General features: G+C 37.9%; 1 protein-coding gene across 1 annotated transcript; it reads left to right on the plus strand.

Annotated features, from left to right (window-relative positions):
- The first annotated feature begins 136 nt into the window (after window positions 1–136).
- RPS6KB1 (ribosomal protein S6 kinase B1) lies at window positions 137–21,420 on the plus strand. The gene is made up of 15 exons (XM_084651317.1): window positions 137–359; window positions 4,577–4,626; window positions 5,938–6,058; window positions 6,385–6,453; window positions 6,881–7,028; window positions 7,506–7,563; window positions 8,584–8,684; window positions 9,948–10,038; window positions 10,237–10,327; window positions 10,974–11,081; window positions 11,704–11,766; window positions 13,373–13,450; window positions 15,038–15,145; window positions 16,630–16,742; window positions 17,318–21,420. Exons 1-15 carry the CDS (start codon window positions 288–290, stop codon window positions 17,553–17,555), a joined length of 1,509 nt encoding a protein of 502 aa, XP_084507443.1. The 5' UTR covers window positions 137–287; the 3' UTR covers window positions 17,556–21,420.
- Window positions 21,421–23,809: the final 2,389 nt, after the last annotated feature.

Here is a 23,809-nt window from a genome sequence, read left to right on the forward strand (position 1 = left end):
GCCAGTACATCTCGCGGCCGGGTGAGTTCTGCGTATGCTCAGCACGAGCCCCAACTGAGGTCGCACGCCGTGGTGCGTTCTGCGCATGTTCAGTGTGGTTCACCAGGTTGGGTCGGGCGCCTGCGCCGTAGACGGAGTCAGGGCGGGGGCGCAGCCGCGCTGAAGCCTGGCAGCCGGCGATGGCGGCCGTGGCGGTGTTAGGGGCTGCGGGCCCATGAGGCGGCCCAGGCCCCGCGGACTCAGCACAGCGAGGAAGGGGCGGCGGAGGCGCTGCTCGCATCCAGGCCATGGCGGGCGTGTTCGACATTGACCTGGACCAGCCCGAAGACGCGGGTTCGGACGAGGAGTTGGAGGAGGGGGTGAGCGGGGGGAGCCTGAGCGGGCCTCGCCAGGGGCAGGGCGGGGGGACCCGGCCCAGTCCGGTGAGCGGCCCGACCTGGCGTCCGAGGGGGATCCGGTCGGGCGGCGGACTTGGAGGAGGGGTCCGCTCCGGTGAGTGGCCCGATGCGCGGAGGCGGGTGATGGGGGCCGGCCTAGCGAGCGGGAGAGGAGGGGCGGCCTGTTGAGGGAGCGAGGTGTCCTGCCTGGGTGACAGGCTGCCTGCTTCTGTGGCAGTTGCTTCGCCACCCATGGCGGGTGGCACCGCTCTGGGGGTGCGGTCGGAGGGGCTGGTAGGCGACGCGTCCCCCGACCTTAGCCCTAGGCAGCTACTGCCCGGGTGGCGCCTTGTTTTAGCGCCGATGTGCCCCACTCAGGTGACACGTTCCGTTCCCCCTTCATATTTGGTGGCTTCCTCCCCGCCCGGCTTTTGAGGTGACGGCTGAGACCTGCACACTGCTGCGGCGGGACGTTTATTTCAGGAGGCATGTCTGCACCGTGCCTGGCATTTGTAGTTATAACACTTTCCCATAGTGGAGAACTCAATCTTGTACTCAAGATAATACGTTTGAATGGGATCAAATCTTAAGTAACCGTGACTTCTTTTTCTAGGAATAGATTTCTTGATCTAAGAATTGTCAGTGATTGCATACTAGCTGGCTTACGGTAATATGCCAGGCTAAATTTGAGGATGCTTTTATGTGTGAACGAGTGGGTTGTTTTACCTTTTCTAGTATATAATTTAAAAAAAAACAAACCCAGGACTAATTATTTTCAGATCAAAATAGTTTGATGTAAGTGTCCCACACATTAGATCAGCCCAGAAATGCTAATCTATATTGTAAAATTTGTAATCATCACTTCTGTGCTAACATCTAAAGTCAGAGATGGCATGGTATTTACCAGAGGTGGTTTTTACTACCCTGGGAAAAACTAATTAGTCCCAGTTTAAGGCATTTTCTGCTTTAAGAACTATTTTGTTAATGCATACCATATTACACTTATTGTTAGTTAGGTCTTCAAATTGTGGTTATATAAGGCAGTAGATTAATTAATTTTAATTAATAATTAATATATCATAGATTAATTTAGAGTTTTACAAATAAAAAGTAGAACTGCAGTGGTTGTAATAGTAAATATGTAATTATAACACTGAACATCTGAACGTCTGTATACATTTTGGTTCAGTATTTTCTCAAGGAAGTCATACATGTCATGACTTATTTCAGTTTTCAATATTGTATAGACAAAAGTCAAAGACATTTGGTTGTATGAAAACTGCAATAGTGCAGAGTTGTAGGCTTGAAGCATTAAGCAGTCAGAAGCATTCAGCATTTCAGACTACCCATCCAGGTCCATTTGGCAATTCAACGTTCTGTAGCAGAAGACCAACTTTGATATAGTGGATAGACTGAGACTGTTCCTCTACTGTGAATGGATGTATCCAGAGTTTGACAAGATTTGTTCCTGTCCTTGCTGGACACTGATGCAATTAGTTTTACCAGTTTTCTGGTTTAAACTAGGTTTAAGATGGTATTTATCAGTGCTGTGGCCAAACTACTTTTTTCCCCAGGGAATTGTCAGTCCTGTCTAAAGTGTACAGGCATTGAACTGCAAGAAGTTTATAGTGAGTACCAGGTACAGAAGAGTGATGAACGTTACAGCATCTCCAAAATAGACTGAGCGCCTCACCTTATGTCAAGCTCCTATTACCTTGTCAATCTGATGTTGCTCTTGATCTTGTCTCTTTAGGGTTGTACCATTACAGTCTGAAACCAGCCATTGCTTTCAGTATTTTTACACAGATTATTTGGTATCGGTCAGTGTCAATAGTTTAAAAACAGTAAAGGCATTATTTTGCTGGCGCACTATAGCCACTATAATTTCTCAACTTTAAAGAAAAGACCCTGGGAGCAACATCAGTAACCAACAAAATAAAATGCCTGGCTAAAAATGCCCCTCACATCGCATCTTGAAGGCTGCCAACAGGCTCAGATGGTCCAGTGAGCAAATTGCGGTACTAGAGTTCCCCAGAGTTTAACCATAAGGACTGAGAGTCCGAGAATCCTAGTTCATCAGTTATGACCGTCCTTTCCCATAAATGTGGGTAATATTTGCAGCACAATTTCCATTAGAGTTAATGCCTATTCACAAGCAAACTTGGCTCTCAGGCAGGATGAACAACTGTGCTGTGGGACAACCAAATTCAGTTCATGACTACTCTCTCTTTCAGTGTTAGTAACACTGGAAGGGAGAAAAAAACAATAAAATAAGGCTTTTGAAAAACAAATAAGAGTAGAGTTACTGTAGACTTAGTATAGTTAAAGCAAAACATAGAACCAGAGAGGCAAACACAAGAGCAAATAATTTGATGGGGGAGGATCAATGGGAAAGCATGCGCTTTAACTGAAAGCTACCTCCAGGTGGCATAGTGCGTAACTTTGAGGAACAGAAAGACATCTCTGAACTGAGAGTTTGAAATCATCAAACGGAATGTGAGCTAGGGTGACCAGATGTCCCTTTTTTATAGGGACAGTCCAGTTTTTTGGGACTTTTTCTTATATAGGTGCCTATTACCCCCTACCCACTGTCCTGTTTTTTCACAGTTGCTATCTGGTCACCCTAATGTGAGTTGGATGTGAAGCTACATTAGACTAGGTAATCTTGCAGCTGGAAAGTTTTCACTCCAAAAAGCTATCATAGCATCAACAAGAACAAGTGCTGTTACAGGTGTGCCTACAGATATGGCTAACCTAGGAAATGAAATTGCCACAAGACTTCTTCTGACTAGGGAGATTGCACTTAAGTCATAGTTCTTGGTTGTCACAGAGTTTTACTGAATATAACAGCAGCTTTAACATTTATCTCATCTGTAAGAAAGTCAAATGACAGTAAATGCAAACCAAAGTGAGACTGTCCAGCTAGAACAACACTAGTCTTCAAATGCTTGGTTGTCTGAGATGACAAGAAGGAAGATCCATGGCTTCTTGAATGAAAAGCAGATTTAAAAAAAAAAACTTTTAAAAAACAAATTTAATGCTGATGAAAATGAGACTTGGAAAATGAAAGCCTCTGTTTACATAACAAGACCAATGTGACTGGCAGTAGTGCAAGCAGTAACATGCTTTCCTAACCAGTATAAGTCAAGCCTACTTGAATCATGGTATGATTGTCAAATAATTGTGGCTGAGTTGCAGACAAGACATGGAAAATCATGGAAAAGTAATAATGGACCATTATTATTTGCGATAATTTGGAAAAGCCAGAGAAGACCTATTTGTTTAAGAAAAATTTGCTGGTGTAATATAAACACTTAAGTATTATGTTATGCTTGCTAATTTTTTTGATAACCAGACATTTTGCTGCCACTATATTACAGTAATTAATGCACGGGGCTGACAGCGGGAGCCCTGCTGCCATCAGCTTGGATAAATGGGGTTGTACTGTACTAATGGGGAAAAAAGTGTGTTGCAAACCTCAAAATGTATGCAAAATTGTGGACTGTGCAAAGTAAGCTAATTAAAATCAGAATTGCAGTGGAAGCCTAACATTGCGGGATCCACAATATCATGAATATTATTGAATATTTTACAATGTAAAAATGAAAACTGCAGCTTTCAGACCTTTGTATGGCTTCCCTCCCCTAATTTTTTAGGAATTTCACACTTAATTCAGTATATCTGTTTCCAGTTCCCTTAGTTATCTGGTTCCACATAAACGCAGCTCCTGTAGAGGAAACCTTTGTACAGGATAGCCATTATATGTATGAGTCCTATTCACCAAAATTCTTACATGAACACAGGTGTAAAAATACAAATTACAACACCATTGCATTTTTACAGGGTTTATCTGGAGTTGGATTCATTGCTGCATGTACAAACATAATCAGATAACTGCAGTTAGCTAAAAAAGTAATGGGTCCCCCTGCTGTAATTGTGGGATCCTTGGGAATTTTGCAACTTTTCTGCAGAACTCTTTAAATGTTTTGTGAAAGCCTATCATACAAAGTGCTTTCTTCTGATAATTTATTGCATATTACTTCTTGGCCAGTTTAACAAATTTTAGAGCAAAATCAGTCAGACCGTGACATGTTTTTGTTTTTTTTTAAACAAAGCTTACTGTTTGTACTCACTGTTTTTGTTTACAGCTATGGTATTATTGTAGTAACTTTTTAAAACATTCTCTCCCTCCATCCCAGGGTCAGTTAAGTGAAAGCATGGACCATGGAGGAGTTGGCCAATATGAAATGTAAGTTCCTATTAGAAAACATTTCTATAATATTCATGATATCTACAGTTTTCTCGACTTTAATAGAAAAATTCAAGTTTTATAGGTATATCTTGTAACAAAAAAATTCTTTGGAGAAATTGGTAACAATCTGCAGTGTCTTACATTTTGTATCTTACTTGTCCCTACACTTTTACTTTATTTGAATGCTATTTGTAATCAGGCTCATTCTGATATATTAAATATTAATAATATAGTGCACTTTTATAAAACCCAATTTATCAAGAGATCGCAGAGGACTTTATGCTCCTTAAGCTCCTGAATACTCATTTAAAGATGGATGTTCCTGAAAGGTGCTATAGCATGCTTTCATAATCAGTATAAGTCAAGCCTAATTATGAACTCCATTATAGGCTACATCAATTTATTACCTTTCTGGGGGGAAAAGTTCAAAAACTACTTTAGTTTGAACAATTTCACTGTATGAAACCTTGCAGCCCCCTGTGAAGTGGTAGATATCTCCATTTTACAGAAGTTTCTGACAGTGATGGAGAGGTTTTGGTGTTTGCAAGTTCACACAGCAAACCAGTGGCAGATAGGGGAATAGAATTCAGGAGTTCTGACTTCAAGTCTTCTAGAAAACATTGCTGCACTTAAGTCTCATTAAAACTATTTTGTTTGCTTCAGGGCTAAGTCTGAAAATGCATCATGTTGGAAGACTCAGTGAGAACATGGTAGCGACAGCTAAAACACAATTCAGACTTGTCAGTATAGACAAGACCAAACTGTGTTACTGACTTATACTTTGCAGGGCTTAGCATAATTTAGAAACATTATTAAGTATTGGGTTAATCCTCTACTTTGGCAAGATTGAACCATATTTTAGTTTAACATTACTATTTTTGCAAGGTAGTAAGACTTTCATTGTGTAAATATGACCCTACAAATCACACCTGGGAGTCCCATAACTTTTAATGGAATTTATAAACCTAATTTTTTTTTCAGGGTAACAGCAATGCTCCTCAATTAATTAAATTACCAAGAATGCCTGTTTCAGTCTTCAGAACATGTACACTTATATAAAATGTCATTTCAGGAAATGCATGACTCTGTGAATCCTAGGAACTTTCCAAATTTCTGCATTATGCAAGCTGCCACTCATTGCTATACATATACATTAATAGAATTCCTGGTGTTACAATTCTGGACATCTCCTAAGCAGACTGTCAGTTGTGCCAGTGAATATAATGTGCTTTCTGCAGAGAAATTTGCATGATTATTGTTTCTTTAACTTGATTTAATTTTGTAATACACTGTTTTGTCTTTATTCAGTGGCATGGAACATTGTGAAAAATTTGAGATTTCGGAAACGAGTGTAAACAGAGGTCCAGAAAAGATCCGACCAGAATGCTTTGAGTTACTACGTGTACTTGGCAAAGGAGGTTATGGAAAGGTACAAAATGTTCACCTTGGAAAGTCCATTATCCATCACAGTGGAGGCAATCAAAGAATTTTCTTGTTGGCTGCCTGATATATGTCCCAACACTTACATTCTGTTTCCAGAAAAATTCTGCCTTTCCAGAGGCAGTAATGAGCTGATGCAGACCAGTGTCCAGTATGAAGTCACCATTCTTTTTTATTGGCAATGCATTTGATCAAAATTGACTTTAGTGATTGTACAACTTTACCACCAATTGGGAATAAAAGAATTTAAGGTATATATTTGAATTCTAACTGCCACTGTGACTTATAAGGAATTTATTTACTTTTGTTCCATAGGTTTTTCAAGTACGAAAAGTAACAGGAGCAAATACTGGAAAAATTTTTGCCATGAAAGTTCTTAAAAAGGTAACTTGAGCTTCACTTTTGGCTGCTTTCCAATCCAAAAAAGGGTTTTTTGTCCCTTTTAGAATGTAATTACTATATAATAATTGTTCTAATCTGCCAAGATTGAACATTTGTCATTCATGTGGTAAAATTAATCTTTACATCCATTTAAATTGGAATATGTATTTTTATCACATTTTCTATTACATCTATTGTGTGCTTCTAGGCAATTGGTCTCTATTTTTAATTAATTTAAAAACATGAGTGTGATTTTATATTTAACAATAACGCAAGAAACTAAGCAGTTTATTATGTTGCTGACTCAGAGTGTTATTGTGACAATTATGTGGAGACTTCTGTAAATTGGGAATAGAACCCTATGTAGAATTCTGCCTCATTTAGGAATCCCATGTTCTTCGCGCTCATGTAATTTTTCTTTGTTCTGTAGGCGATGATTGTAAGGAATGCAAAAGATACAGCACACACAAAAGCTGAGCGTAATATCCTGGAGGAAGTGAAGCATCCCTTCATTGTAGATTTAATTTATGCCTTTCAGACTGGTGGAAAACTCTACCTCATCCTTGAGTATCTCAGTGGTCAGTATATTTAATTCTGCTACACAGGAGCTTTTCAGTATCCCTTATTTAATCTGAAAAGTTCTTATTTTTTCCCTTTATAAAATCCCAGCTAAGCGCTCATAGTTGACTTAAATTATTCTGCACATTTTCATAATTAATGTGAAACCCATAACTCAATCTATATAAACTGCATAACAAAACTGATGTTAAGAATATCTTACAGGGAAGTAAAGGAGGGGGAATTTCTAATTATCAGATACCAGGAATTCTGTCTCCAGGGTCTTGCTCTGACTCCTGATTGATACTTCCTGTATTAAGTGAATATTCACCCACTTTTCACACATTAACAACGCTGGATTAAAATAGTCTTCTGCAGAGCATAATTCCATCATTTGTCCTTTAATAAGGGAATGTGTAGTAGTTTAATTATGATTAAAAATGAAAAAGTACAGAAATATGGATTCTTGCTTCTAACATCTTATTTTCCTCTTGTAGGAGGAGAACTATTTATGCAGTTAGAGAGAGAGGGAATTTTTATGGAAGACACAGCCTGGTATGTGAAACAACATTGGCACTTTTGTGGCTTAGTAGAATTCAAGAGAGAAACATACAATTGTATTTTAATAATCTAATTTAATGAGCTACACAGTTCAATGAGCCTTTCGTGGAGGTGGTGGCTGTTCTGTATATCTTACTCTGCTGCATCTCTGACCAGCTAGTGTTGGAATGGCATTACAGTCTCTGAGAAGATTTACTGCCCACCCAATTGAAGGTTGTCACTATGTTCTACTGGAACTTAGGCATGTGCTTGCAGAGGGGGTACACTTGAGTTGGTGGGGAATGGCAGCCTACACCAGAATTTCTAGGAATCTTCTGCATGAAAGAAATGTTCAAAACCTTGCATTGGGTACATTATGTAAAAGTTTGTAGCTTCTAGTGGCTGCAGTTCACTTTTAGAAGTGGTGTAATTACTGTATTTATCCTACTCTTTCTGAGCACATACGTGAAGAAAGAACTGAACTGTGTAAATGATCATTTTGCTTAGAGAGCCTTTTCTGTAGCTACATTTCACACATGACCTAGGTCAATGAAGTACACCTTCTTGATTAGGCTTTACACAGCACACAAGAGGGGATGATAGCTCCATCTTCCCACAACGTATGCTGTGAGTGTTTTGGAACAGCTCAGATGTACATATAGGATTGCAGCTTTATGCTACAGAGAGCACTGCAGCGCAGAGCTTTCCTCTTCCTTTCTCAGAACAGGGAATCAGTTTAGAGCCAGACTTAATGACCAGCGAATTCAGATCGCAACAAAATTATTCAAGACAGAGTAACTACTAAGCAAATTAACCTAATGCTGATGGTGTAATTTTGCTGTTCCATTGTGTCCCTATGCCCTTTGGCAAATAAACCTCAATAACATAATTATTCTACTAATTTATTCTATGATGCACATTTAACTATACTTTCAAGGAATCATTGCTATGTACTAGGAAGTATAATTGTTTTAGTGCTTAAGATGCTTTGTGTGGCTGAAAGAGTTTAATTGTATCAAATCCCTTTTGTTTCAGCTTTTACTTGGCAGAGATCTCAATGGCTTTGGGGCACTTACATCAAAAAGGAATCATCTATCGAGATCTGAAGCCGGAAAATATCATGCTTAATCATCAAGGTGGAAATATAGTAAACAATTGTGTAGCCAATAATCCTCTCAAAATCCTTTCTCACAGGTCACAGCATAATATAAAATTACCTCAGAAAACTGTTACTACTGTTATCTTTCTTTATTCCTGATACACCCATACAAATAGCTGCCATTTGCTAACCTATAGTCATGGCATGGAGTTCGTTGTAGTAGTTACAGTACTTTAGTACTGGAAGTGGCAGAACAAATTGGTCAGGAAGGGGCAAGAGACTTTTAGGGTAAACCCACTGAAGACTTTTCTATTCACTAGTGGGATATTCTCATGCTGCTGAGTCATCTATGCATGATATCTGAATTCAAACCTGCTCTGTAATTTTCATGTTTACAAATAACTATGCTAATACTGATGTTCTAGCTTTTTAAAAAGAAACAAAAAAAACCTGTCACTTTACTTGATCGTAGCAGCAAGTTCAAAGCTCTGTGTGTGTTGAGCACTAATGCCTGCAGCACTATTGATTAGTGCCAGCAAACCCTAGCATTAAAGAGCTAAAAGACTACTTTTAAGCAAGGTGTTCACTGAGTGTGAATGTTTACTAGTGCTTAGTGGTTCTGGAGAGTGAAAGTTATAGATTAGAAATGAATTGTGACACTGACTTGGGTTTCTAAATTATGGAGTAAGCATAAGACTAGGTGACTTGATTGTACTGCTGCCCAGATGAAGTCTTTTATAGATATGTTTGCATATATTTAAAAAATGTTGTATAAGATTAATTAAAAAAACCTTACTGCATTGTGCAAATCAACAACTTGATTCTATATGAAGGGGAATAAGCTCATATAAAAACACAGTCAGCTACTTAGATCTATCTGTTTCTTTGTGCCTAACTAGTAGAAGGATTGCAATAGGATGTGAAAAATTAGTTTGTGAGTTTCTACAGGTCTAAGTAATGAGAACAGAACATGAAGAAACAATTTTTTTCATGGCTTTGAGAGTCTCTTGGTGGCTTTGCTGTGTTTTTGTTCCTCTCCACTGAGTGACGACCCTTTTTCATGCAAAAATAAGCCTGTATCTTCATTGAGTGTAGTTCTAAGATTTTTTTTAAATGACTAAAGTCATTTTTCACTCTGATGCCTGCTGGGAAGAGTCCTGTTTTGTTACTGTAGACAGGAATAGACATATTTGCACTGTCCATTTTATAAATTACATTTATGTTGACTTGCAGATATGCATGTAATTCTGTTGTCAGAATTCTGAGTGATTTTAGAATTAGATGTTTTTTTTTATTTCAGGTCATGTAAAACTAACAGACTTCGGACTGTGTAAAGAATCTATTCATGATGGAACAGTCACACACACTTTCTGTGGAACAATAGAATACATGTGAGCTGCATGATGAAACAGAAAAGTATTACTCTGGTCCGGGGGTAATGGCTAAATTTTACCTTTTTTAAGTGATGGTTCAATACGTTCAGTTATTTATGGAACTTTCAGATTATAAATGTGGATTATGTTTAAAAACTTGAAACCTGAGCCGTAATTGAGTGTTTAATAAAATACTTCTAATTTTTTTCATTCTAGGGCCCCTGAAATCTTGATGAGAAGTGGGCATAATCGTGCTGTGGACTGGTGGAGTTTGGGGGCATTGATGTATGACATGCTGACTGGAGCAGTAGGTGCACAGTTAAAAACTGCATGCATTTTATTCTACATCACTAATCACTGAAGTTTGTTGGATCATTCAGGTGTAGGAATAGATAGATATGTATGTACTTATATCAGCTGCTGGTAGGAAACCTAACTAAAAAATGGCTAAACATTTTTAACCATGGTCTTGTGCTGTTCTGTAATAGCCCAAGCAAATATTTGGAAGTCACATTTGAAGCAATTATATGCCTGTTTCACTGAAACTAGCCCTGTTCCATGTATGCAAATGAAGAGAGCTGAACAAGTATCAGTTTGTTCCAGTGGTTCTCAAACTGTGGGTCACAAGTTAATTTCAGTGGGGTTGCCTAGGGCTGGCATTAGACTCGCAGGGGCCGAGGGCAGAAAGCTGAAGCCCGAACCCTGCTATCCAGGGCTGAAACCAAAGCCCGAGCAACTTAGTTTCACAGGGCCCCCTATGGCATGGGGCCCGATGCAATTACCCTAAGCATTTTTTATTTAAAATATTAACTATTCTGGAGTAACACAGGGCACTGGGGTCATGTGGTAATTTTTGTTGTCACGAGCGGGGTTGCAGTGCCATAAAGTTTGAGAATGACTGTGCTAGAGTTTTTCACGTGTGTTGTTCTTCACACTGCAATGATGTTTTTCAGCCCCCGTTCACTGGGGAGAACCGAAAGAAAACCATTGACAAGATTCTCAAATGTAAACTCAACTTGCCTCCCTACCTCACGCAAGAAGCCAGAGATCTGCTTAAAAAGGTAAAGTTTTAATTAACGTTAAACCTATATGTATATGCAGATATTAGAAACCCACTGATCAATATTACTGTGCTGCTTTTTCCCAGGTGAATCATAGTGCTACTATATTTCAATCAACTTAATCTTTTAATGGAGCTCAGTTCAGTCTTCAAGTTGCATGAGGCAGAAAATAATGCTTTGTTTGAAAACACAATTCTGAAGTTGTTTTTGTTTTGAGAACTGCCTTAAGATTGTTAACAGAAACAATGTGGATGAGATAATATCTTTTATTGGACCAACTTTTGTTGAACAGAGAGACAAACTTTCGAGCTTACACAGAACTTTTCTGTGTAAGCTCAAAAGCTTCTCTCTCTCCAACAGAAGTGGTCCAATAAGAGATATTATCTCACCCACCTTGTCTCTAGTATCCTGGGACCAGCATGGCTACAACAGCACACATACAATAATGGAAGATATTAAAATTGTTTGTAATTTCATTGTATGGTAACTACTACGTGGTTAGTCCAAATAATATTTAACACAGATGTAAAATATTTCTCTTAATGACTCTTAATATAAATACTCTTTAAAAATTGTTTAACCATTTCAATAAATTGTTTCCTTGGTGTTTTTCTCCTCTAAGCTGCTAAAAAGAAATGCTGCCTCACGTCTAGGAGCTGGTTCTGGAGATGCTGGAGAAGTTCAGGTAGATCAAGAGAAATTAAACAAGATTATCATATTGAGAAACAAGATTCAAGGATAGTCCAAGAAGAATAGATATGGGAGAACATGTCATTCTCTGAAGCATAGTGAGAGCAGAGGCAGGGATTTAGACAAATAGTCAGTTGTTTCCTCTGAGGAATTTAAGGAAGGGTTAGATAGATATCTAAGTAATAAAGGGCTCAAGGAAACAGTTAGTGAGGTAAAGGATGGGGTCCTGAGGATTTATTTGCTCTCCTCCCCCTGAAATTTTTTTAGCTTTCCTATATCCCATTTCCCCCTTTCTTTATTAGTTACTCCGTGAACAAATTGATACATTGTGGTATTCTAGTGGGTTGGTGAATATCGCACACATTATCGCATTTGGGGTTGAGAGTCTTTCAGGAAAGATGTTGTTACACTTTGCACTCATAATGCGAAACAGATCTAACTCAGTTATTCCATCTACTACAAAATTGTTTAAAGCTTGTCCCCAGTCTGCACAGTTTGGGTTTTGTGGCTGTATGTAAACCTCTCCTGTACAACTCACATCATTCCATATTTTAATAGTTTTATGGTTAATTATGTCAGTTTTTATGACATTGCTAGTAGAAATTCATCTGAAATATTTTCAAGAGATGTAGATGTGCGTGGCACATCAGCTAGATTGGTAACATGGAGTTAATTTCTTTTGTAACTTGAACAGATCAGAAACTAAAAGAAAAATAGAACAAAAGCTTACCTATGCATAAAAGTGACAATAAGCATAATGTGCAGAATGGCAATATTTCACTATTCCCAGCAAGTTTATAGCAGAAGATAAGATATTAGGTACTGAGAAGCTCTCACAAATCATTGTCCGTCATCCTTATGTTCTAAAGGATGGCAAATTTCCCCAAATTTCTCTATTTAGAAGGTGTCACTTTCTAAAAAGCCAATACATCTGCCATACATACAGACAAGTCTTTGATTGGTGGTGGTGGTAGATTTTTGCATCTATGAAGTTAAATACATTTGGCATGTAATATCCCTAAGAAGCTCGTATGTACTATCACACTGAAATCATAAACAATGGAGTGACTGTGGTATTACTGCATCTCATACATTTTCAGTCAGTATCAGATTTGATGTGTAGGCAAATGAAATTCCCAGTCTACATTTCATTAAACCTCCAACTGTCATTTTCTTTTAATCCACTATTTCACTGCTGGTGACAAATATACACAGTGAAGAACTGTGAATTTAGAACTTAATTTTGCTAGCTTGAGGCAGTTTCATGAGGAAATCCTGATACAATCACACATTTTTCTGAAAGTTTATATTTAAGAATTTTTTAATGACAATTTTAAGCTATTTGTGACTATTCTAATAGAGCACTGTAGGACAAATAATAGATGCTGCACTTGAAGTACACACAGTTTTGGAAGGAAAGGAGCCCAAAGTTGAGGTCTAAAGAGACCTAGCTTATTATTCCTCAGACATTCTCATCTTAGCTAGCTTTATGAACATTAGAAAATATAGTTCATTTGCCTATGTACAAGGTCAACAAGTATCCATTCTTAATTTATTCCAGGAAGACCAATTATGCTTTTCATTCTTCTGAATTTTCTTAGGCTCACCCTTTCTTCAGACACATTAACTGGGAAGAGCTGCTAGCTCGGAAGGTGGAACCTCCCTTTAAACCATTATTGGTACGTACCGGGAGTACAGTAAATTGTTTGTTCCTTGTATGTCTTTTAGCAGCAGTTCTCAAACTTTGATTTACTATATTGGATCTAAAACTCAAAAGTACTTGTCATTCTACCCTTGTAACTACTCAGTTATAATGGATTTATACTCTGATAAACTGACCCATATATTACAGTTTGAGAACCACTGCTCATAGTACTGTAAAAGCTGCACACTTAATTGAAATAACTTCAGTTACTGGTACTCAGATGTAGCATTGCTATCAGAGCTAGGTTAGAAGAAACCACCCATCTCAGAACTTTCCATAGGGCCCTTTTGAGAACTGATGTCAGTAAAAACACTCAGGAATTAAAAGGCCTTGTCATAACTGCTCGTCCACAGACACTTGCCATTGTACTAAGGACACTGGATAGCATTACTGTGTTCCTCCCACCTCAACTACTGTATCCTGTCCACAGGGGAGGAAATTGCTTTTTTTTGAGTGGATGGGGTCGGGAAACCCAGTACAGAGCCAGTGGAGACTCTTCCTTCTTACTTTTACTGATTATTTTCCTTTAATCCCAGATTGTGGAAGAAGTGGAGCAGTTCCATTTCAATTTTACATTCTCTTATTTGTAACCTTTTGGCTATACAGGCTCAGAGGTGCGATTCTTACTTCTGAATTTGTTTCCAAGCATCAAACATGCAGCCAATACTTGGGTGAAACTAAAATTTTAAATAGTCACTCAGTAAAATGTGAATCAAGTCACTTTATTCAACATCTTGAGTGTTACCTCACTAATATTTATCCTGCACATAGTTGTACAAGCATCATTTAACTTCAATCTTAAAATGGCAGTATTGTTAATAAGGCCCAAGCCCCTAATCTATTAGACTGCAGTTCAAAAAAGAGGCTAATATTTATGAAAATGTCACCGGTACAAGATGACTGAACTTGCATTTTATAACTTCAGCAAATTCTGTAGTTTGCTAATCAGTTGTGCAAATCAAATTGTTAGAAATTTTAGCTTCACAATTGTATAGAGATCTTGCCTTACTTTAGCAATGATTGAGGGAATCTGTGAGAAGACATAAATTGGGAGAACTGCCATTGGCAAAATCTGTTCAATTCCTCAGCTGAACAATAGACAGTTATTTGGTAGTCATTTATTCAGTTAATGATTTCTGTGCTTAGCAAGACAAGCATTTTGCTTCTATGAAAATGTGCTGGATTATTTAGTGTGTGAAATTCCAGTAGACTAACTGGTGTAACTTCCATACCGGGAGTGACTCAGTGTTTAGCTCTCACAAGAAACTGGCATTTGTTTCTATTGTAATTTGAGATTATTTTAAAGGCATCTTTTTAATTTGTGTTCCTTTTTGATCCATAATTCTCGCCCCTCCCCCTTGCCTTTATTTCTCAGTGTCAGTGCCCATAGTGACCTCCCACTGGCAACGGCAGGATTCCGACTCCTCTCCAAGGTTTTACTACAGCAGAGCTCTGCCAAAAACCTATGGAATGAACTCCATCCAGAGGCTTCACTGATCACCGCTAAGCCATTTGGTTGATATCTGTATTATAAACCCTTAATCATTTTGTTTTTGCAAAGCAATCCGAAGAGGATGTGAGCCAGTTTGATTCAAAGTTTACACGTCAGACACCTGTTGATAGTCCAGATGACTCAACTCTCAGTGAAAGTGCCAACCGGGTCTTCCTGGTAAGTGAGCCAGGGATCTGTGCGCGTTGACTTTGGAGAGGTACATTGTGTTCTTGTTTGGAAATGGTATAGCGCATTTCAGGTGAATTCCTTCCATCTCTGGAAAGAAAAGGTTGAATCTTACCACTTGTAAGAGTGACAACTATTTGTGTCAGACAAGTTCTAATGCATCAAAATTTTAAATTATATTACTCCTTGCAGAAGGGTAGCTTCTTTTTGGCCATTTTGGCTTGTAGCCTTTGATATTTACTTAGGCTGGGTTACACTGTCATTTTTACACAGGACAATAAGATTCTAGATTTTAAAGGGAATCTTGTTCACATTTTATAGTAAAATGGACACTAATCCTAAATTGCTGAAGGAGCGGAATTGCTTATTACTTCAATAGGAACGCAGAGAGAACTATGTCCAAAGTGGTTACCTTGTAGATGAAAATTATGTTGTCTTTGAGCTTTGCTTATATGGATCTATAATCTGAACAGCAATCTTTGGGCTGCCCAAGCACCCTGCCTATATCCGTGGAGGGGAATTACACTTGCATTCCTCACCTAAGGAATTAAGGAGTCATAGTACCAGCCATCCCTTAGGTCGTTCTGCTAGCACTTTAGAGGACAGGATTAGAATTCAAAATGACTTTGACAAATTGGAGAATTGGTCTGAATTCAACAAGTTGAAATTCAGTAAAGACAAGTCCAAAGTATTACATTTAGGAAGGAAAAATCAAATGCACAACTACAAAAATGGGGAATAACTGGCTAGGCAGAAGACAGCTGGAAAAGATCTGGGGGTTCTAGTGAATTGCAAATTCAGTATGAATGATGCAGTTCTGAAAAAGGCTAATAACATTCTTGTGTATATTAACAGGAGTGTTGTATGTAAGACTCTGGAGGTTATTGTCCCGGTTCATTGCTCAGCACTGGTGAGGCCTCAGGTGGAGTAGTGTGTCCAGATGTGGGTGCCACACTTTAAGAAAGATGTGGACAAATTGGAGCGAGTCAGGAAGAAAGTAACAAAAATGATAAAAGGTTTAGAAAACCTGACCTATGAGGCAAGGTTGAAACTGGCCACATTTGGTCTTCAGAAAAGAAGGCTGAGGGGAAATGTGATAAGACTTCAAATATGTCAAGAGCTGTTACAAAGAGGATAGTGATCAATTGTTCTTCATGTCTATGTTCTTAATCTGCAGCAAAGGACACTTAGGTTAGGACGTCAGGGTTAGGAAAATCCTTTCTAGCTATAAGGATAGTTAAGCCTGGGAATAGGATTCCAAGGGAGGTTGTGACATCCCCATTATTGGAGGTTTTTAAGAAGAGATTGGAGAAACATCTGTCAGGGATGGTCTGGGTGTACTTGGTCTACCTCAGCACAGAGGGCTGGACTAGCAGACTTCTTGAGGTCCCTTCTGGCCCTACATTTCTGTGATTGTGTGGTCATAAAAATAAACCTTCCCTATCAATCACAATGAAGTTATTCTTGTCTTTCAGGGGTTTACGTATGTGGCTCCATCCGTACTTGAAAGCGTAAAAGAGAAGTTTTCTTTTGAACCAAAAATTCGATCACCTCGCAGATTCATTGGCAGTCCTAGGACACCAGTCAGGTATTTTTTTAACAATTTACTTTTCAGTGAGCAATTGTAAATTATCTCCATTAAAAACATTAATAATTTGACCTTTTTTTCTGGAAGAACTAGGGTGCTCATTTTTAAACACAACATGCTTTCTGCACATTTTACAAGCATCTTCCCTGCAGGCAAGCTTACGTTTGGCAGCACAGGAAATTCTGATCTGCCTGATACACGTTATTGGTACATCCTGTCATTCTGGTGGCTTCAATACACCATCCTCTAAAACTGCTGCTGGATCCTCTATGTGTTTCTGTGCTGCTCATGATGAGAGTAATGTTAGCACAAAATTTCCCTTCTTCCACACACCTACAAGCATGTTACATGGTGAATGCCAAATGAGAAAAGTCTAGTATCGGTGTGTCTAGTTTATAGTGAGTTTTGGTAGGAACTAGCCCAGATACATGCTTCTCTCAAACCAAGGAAGTGGAAGCAAAAATTAAACACTTCAGAGAACAGGCATTTATGCTCCACTTCTTGCAGTGTGAAGGAAATGTCTTAGCTTCGCATGTATCCTCAATGCTAAGTGATTTATATTTTTTGTCTTAAAGCCCTGTAAAGTTCTCCCCTGGGGATTTCTGGGGAAGAGGTGCTTCAGCCAGTGCACCAAATACGCAGACACCTGTGGAATATCCAATGGAGACAAGTGGAATAGAACAAATGGATGTGACAGTTTGTGGAGAGGCCTCAGCACCACTTCCAATACGACAACCAAACTCTGGGCCATATAAAAAACAAGCCTTTCCCATGATTTCCAAACGGCCAGAGCACTTGCGCATGAATCTATGACAACACAACCTTTTTTTTTTCTTTTTTTAAACCCATAAAGGTGGAAAAACAAAGAATGGACATAAGCCCCCTGCCAGTTTAAATGTGAGGGCTCATATGGTTTACTTTTTAAAAGTGACAGTATCAGAGTCATTGCACAGAACGACTTGGAAAGAAAAAAACAAACACATGGATTTTTTTCTATTAATCAATGGTGCATAAAAAAACTTAAGCAAAATGGTATTGCAGAACTTTAGGCACATCAACTAACTGATTCCCAGTGACATCATCTCGCCTTATCAAGGATTTTTCAGGTTGATAGCTTGAAACTGACAGTATTAAGGGTAGGATGTTGCTCCAGAATCACTGTCTAGTCATGATTGTGTCAAGAAGGGTTAGCCCTTTCACTAGGCAGAGTGTGAAATGCCTATAATTCTTGCGTCTGAGGATTAATTAGCATGCAAGCTTGATCCAACTGTTTCCTACAATGGTGTGGAATCAAAGATGAAAGATAAACTTAACAATTGATGTTTCACGTGAAAACAACTTAATGAATTTTTTTTATATAAATATATATTTTTCAAATAGATTTTTTGATTCAGCTCATTATGGAAAGTATCCCAAAATTTAAAACAATTATTTGTTGGTGTGAAGAAAAGGTAGACTGACTGACTTCTTTTTCTTCTCCTGGTGAAACAGTACATTAGTAAAGGAATCATTGTTAATTACGTACATGGCTATTGGGGGTAAGAGGAGGGAGAGAATTGTCTTATTTGCTTACCCAGTTAAAATATCTATATCTGTATTGCTAAGAAAAACAAATCCTAATCAAATGGCAATGCTGCTATGTTCTAGGCTTAACTGGAAGCCATGGGCTGCCCACACATCCTGCATATTTCATCATTGTCTTTGGCAGACATTTCACTGGAAAAAATTGCCTTTCATTTGTATGCCAGTCATTTGGTTCAAGACAGCTGAACATGTTCAGATTCTTATCCATCTAAACAGGTCAGGATAAAATCCATCAGAAGGCAAGGGTCAGGGAATGCATTGCCACAGTGAACATCTACAAGTTCAACAAGTCATAAGTGACTAAAAGCTTTTCAACTAATGGGTAAGAATTAGAGGGATTTTTGTATGGTTTTTATCTCGCAGTTCCACAAAAATTAAAGTAACTTTTCTCCTGTGCTGGGGCAACAAGTTTGCTGATTGTATTTTAAGACAAAAGAGAGAGAGAGAAAAGTATTAGATGGCCTTTCAATGAATGTCTTCCACAATGGGTCAGAACTTTAGCAACTTAATTTAGGAAACATGTTCTAAAGATACTATTTATGTTCTTGAAATTGTCATTAAATCTGTACAAATGATTTACAGGTACAAAGAATAAAATAAAGGTCACTGTACCTTACTTAAATACTTCCTGCCTTAAAGAAAGCATTTCCATGAACATAGCTGGTGAAAGGGTTAATATCTGCAGAGCTTTACCCTAGTTAGAGTGAGTGTATGATGTGCATGTGTGTGTAAATGATCATGCAACTGCATACAAGTCCTGTCACTTTTCACTTGTCTCATGTTGCATTATCTTTAGTCTGACTGTGCAAAGTCTAGTTCTGGTGTTCATAACAGTAGGGATCTCTATAAATTCTGCTTGCTCTGTGTATAGTGAATCTTCTTGAGCCATAGGATCCAAGCCATAAAACTCTCTAAGCACGTTGAATCCAGTCAGAGAGGCTCCACCTTCTACAACTTGCAAGTCAGTAGGATTGAATGAAATCTTATTAATCCTCCTATAAAATACAAATATCAGTACTTGACTTTTTAATTTTCTTATGATTAACAAAATTACTATTAGCAGTTTTCTTTCTGAGGAGCCTTTGTGGTGGTCTGTTTTTCATTTTTGTAAGGAAAATCAAGTTATGGTAACATTAAAGCTCCACGAGTTTGCCAGCACCGTTGGCACAAAAATTGTACTGGAAGAGAGTGCCATTTTTCATTCTTTTACGGGGCCATTGGTGACGTGTTGTGGAACTGAGATCATAACCCTCATACTCCATACATCTAAAGCACATTTGCAACAGGCATCACTTCAAGCAGTATCTGCTTTGTGCCACTTGTTATAGAGTTTCCAAACATGTTTACTAAATATAGCAGAAGTGATATGAAAGACCAAAATCCAATGATTTTTTTTTTAAGCCAACCAATTATCTCTTGCTCCTATTTACAAGTAACGGTTGTACTCTGGCTGGCTGGATATAATCATCCAATAGAGTTGATTAGTATGGCTGGCAAGAATGGCAAGAGTTGTTTGTTAGAGTTCATTGCTTAATTACATATCCAGTTTATTATTTTAAAAGTAAATTTCATGTACTATTAAAAATGTTTCGTTGCCTGGACATAAGTCTAATACCCTACCATAACTGTGAAACTTTTGGAGTGTGACTCAGACAGCAAGCACACACTATGCAATATGGTTTATCCTGTATTTATTTGTAAAAATATCAGACATAGATCTTCTTTTTATATATATATATATATATATATTTATATATATATATATATTAGTGTCAATATTAATAGTCATGAACTTTTAAGGGGAGTGGAGTTCAAACTCCTGTATAGCTACTTCAGACAAATGCTAGTATACAGAGTGCATTGAATATTGGAGAGCTTAACAAGTGCTTTTTTTGTTCATTTCAAAAATTGTCTTAAATTTTTCTTTAGAGTATAGAATCTTATTTTTATTTTTTACAAACTGTGCTTTTTTAATTATAATCACTGAACATTTTGCTATCATTTGACTTTTATAGGATTTTTGTAGCATTACAAAAAATATAGTAAAACTGAGGTTAATATCTGCTGTGGGTAACCATGTAAAAGTATTAAATCTTAAACTTGAACCAGATTCAATTTTTTTTTACTAGCTGTTAAATTAGACGGCTATTTTGTTCTACAGTTCATTCTAGAAACTCTAAAGACTTATAGGTTGGCTGTGTTACCAGCATTTTTTTCTTTCCCATTTGATGTGGAACACTTTCAACACTTTCTCTATAGAAGGAGTGATACATACATACATTTGATTCCATTAATGTACTGAACTTTGTAATTTTGGGAATGCTGGAATAATTCCTACCGAGACTGTCTTAATTGTGCCATCTGACATTTGAATGTCATCCTGGTATTAGCTGGTAATAAAAGATAAAAATGCGTCACTTGTTCTCTTGAATATTTCCCCCACACACACTTTTTTTTTTTTTAAGTGTGTATTCCTATAAGAAAAGCTAAACTTCTGGAGAACAGATATTAATGTTTGTGTTCACTCTAATTCTAGACATATTGGTTTACTTGGGTTTATTGTCTCCTTAATAAATGAGTAACTCCTGGTCTGTTAACAGTCATGGAAGAGTGCATATTCAGATCAAGAGGGAGACTGCAACTCTTTAATATCAGAAAACCCAAGCATTTGTTGCCCTGTCTCTACAGCAATAGTCTCAAGTAATCTGTGTTCACAAAGCAAGATACTGTGTGTTCCATTGTTCCAGGTACTGCTACACTTAATCTACTGGGGGGGAAATTCCTGTTAATCAAGAGTCTGTCCTTATCATGAACAGCACAAGTATTGTCTCAAGGAAATAAGACATTTCTATGCTACATGTGTAGATTCTTGGGGGTTGGGGGTGTGTGGTTCATTGTGTATTTTTACAAACTGTTCTTTTTTGCTATATCAAATTGACTTTGTATCTATCTGTAAAACTCTTCAGCTGCCTTATTAGGAGTGGTATGAGGGTAATCCCCGTTCTGCTTTTCATTTTGTATTTAGTTTACTGTAATAAAATATACTTGATTTCTGAATGGATGTAAATAGCAATTAAATGCAAATTTGAATGAACATATGCTAGTAGAAGTGACTTATTTTTTTTCTTCTCTTAAATAGGGTAACCCCTAAATTTGACAGTTTGGACCTTCATCCATAATTTATACTTCATGAAATGGAGAAAAACCTTAGCAAGTTTTAAGAAGTGGCCCGACTGAAGCTAGATACAACCAAGTAACCTGGTTTATGAAGTGTGGTACCTCAGCTAGGTCCTCAAGCCTTTGAAAGGTGACTGTGAATTGCAATTAGTTATCCAGTCATCAGTGGTCTGCCTCCTGCAGGGTGAGACATGGATCTCTCTGTGTATATCTAGTTGAAGGCAGAGATTTGGGGGTTGATAGGGAAGCTTCTCTCCCTAGACAGCAGCATGATGTTGACAGGCAGATGAGAGGGAGGATGGCATTCAAGTTATGTAAGTTACTCACTTTTTTTCTTCATCTAAGCTGAAATGCATTCTCACTTCTGAGAAGTGTCAAGCTTTTGTTTTAGTTCCTTATTTTGTAATCAACTTATTTTTATTAAGATTACTGGGTTTGGATAACTTCAATCAGTTCTCCCCAAATAAGAGAACCCCAGGGTGAGGTGGTATAGAGTTTCTGGAACCTACTGTCTGACGTGTCCTCTCCCTGTGTTGCGTAAACACCAAAGGACCAAGCTAGAGATGAGTTGGCAGCCAAGTTAGGCATGCTATTATTTTTTTTCCAATTCAAGTTGAGCATAGTCTACTGGTTGTCTCACAGGAAAATTCTTAAGTAATCTCTGTGGGTCAGAGGACATCATCAGGTAAACTTGCTGGATTTTCTTAACCAAATGTCTAATACCTTAAATATTTTAAAATACAATTTGTCTACTTTTATTATTTGCAAATAAACTAAGCAGGAAGGTTTAACTTTCTGGTTCTCATGCACTAACGTGTTGCTGGGTTATATATGCTGTGATGTAACAAACTCCTCTTCACTGAATTTTATTAATCTTGAAGCGTTTATCTTGTTGAAAACCTTTTTTAAACGCTGTTGCCTTCATTACTTAACTTTTCCTTACTAAACTTTCCAAAGACACATTTTTGTGCTTTATTTGATTAGCAAGAAGTCTGTTCTTAGTGTCATCGCTCCCAACCTCCCTGTGGGTAAATCTCAAAGCGGCGTGATTGTTTAGATCTGCACACACTCATTGAATCTTATTGATTACAATTTCTTTAAAATGCTATTTGATAGGTGGTCTCCCCCAAAAGATTTAAATTCTTCCATGTTGGCTGATACCCTTTGTGTGGATGTGAACGGACTGCTGAGGGACAATGTAAGCAATCTGTACCCTGCCTGTCTGAATGACTAACGGGGCTAGTTCACCATAATTCATATTCTACAGCATCAACAAATAGAAGTTGCAGGTTTGTGGTCCCACAGACACTAAATGCACCTGTTTTCATATAGTCTTCATGGGGCTCTGCTATTGTGAAACCAGTTGCTTTGGAGAACCTGTTCTTTTTATCTTATGCATCTGCGACTGTTCAGAATACAAGATTCTAATTAGAAATGCTAGCTTCCAAATTATTCTCCCATTGTGTTCTCCATGAACAGGTGAGAAAGTAGTTCACACCCAAAAAATGAAGGTTTGGTTAAAATCTTTTCAAACCATATCAATTAAAATATGCCTCTGCAGCATTAACACAATGGGACTGAGGGAAGCCAGCAAGAAACAAGGTGAACTGAATGAAGAATAGTGTTTAAAAAATATTTTGGCATTGTCTCTAAAACTCCACTTTTTCCTCTGTCCTCATTAAGTATCTAAGTTTAATTTTTAATGGTACCTTCATACAGGAGTGTGAATAGCTCATTTTAAGTGTCTACCAGTAGGCACTTTGTGCTGCTATCAGAATACCTAGTCTAAACTGCAAGTAGTGTGTACTGTGGTTCACTAGAACATAATAGGAGGTGGATAGAGAAACATCATTGTTATGCAGCTCCTTGCCTCTATGCCAGAACTTGAGTTGGTGGGGTGGCTGGGTACTAATAGAGGAAGTGAACACTCACTGTAAAAGTTTTCCTGTGGTTCAACAACTTACCACTTAGCATTTGTTCTAATAAGCAACTTACAGTTCAAGTGATATCTCCCACCAAACCTTGACTAAACAATTATTTTTTTCATCAGCAAGCAACTGCTTGCTCTGGTTCTACTCTGACAATATTTGTGTGTGCTTGCTGTATCAACTGTACTCAGTTTTGATTAACTGCTACACTTACACCCTTCAGTAGTCTTTCCTCCAATAAAAGATTGCATAGGCTAAATTAGACCCATTGCCACTTTTGCAACCCTATCTTTTTAAATAAGTTTGCACAAATAAAATTAACCAACTTAATTCTGAAGCACCAAAAAAAAAAAAAAAAATTTAAAACTCTCTCCCTTA

Source organism: Lepidochelys olivacea (assembly GCF_965140295.1).
Source record: "Lepidochelys olivacea isolate rLepOli2 genome assembly, chromosome: 17".
NCBI lineage: Eukaryota > Metazoa > Chordata > Testudines > Cheloniidae > Lepidochelys > Lepidochelys olivacea.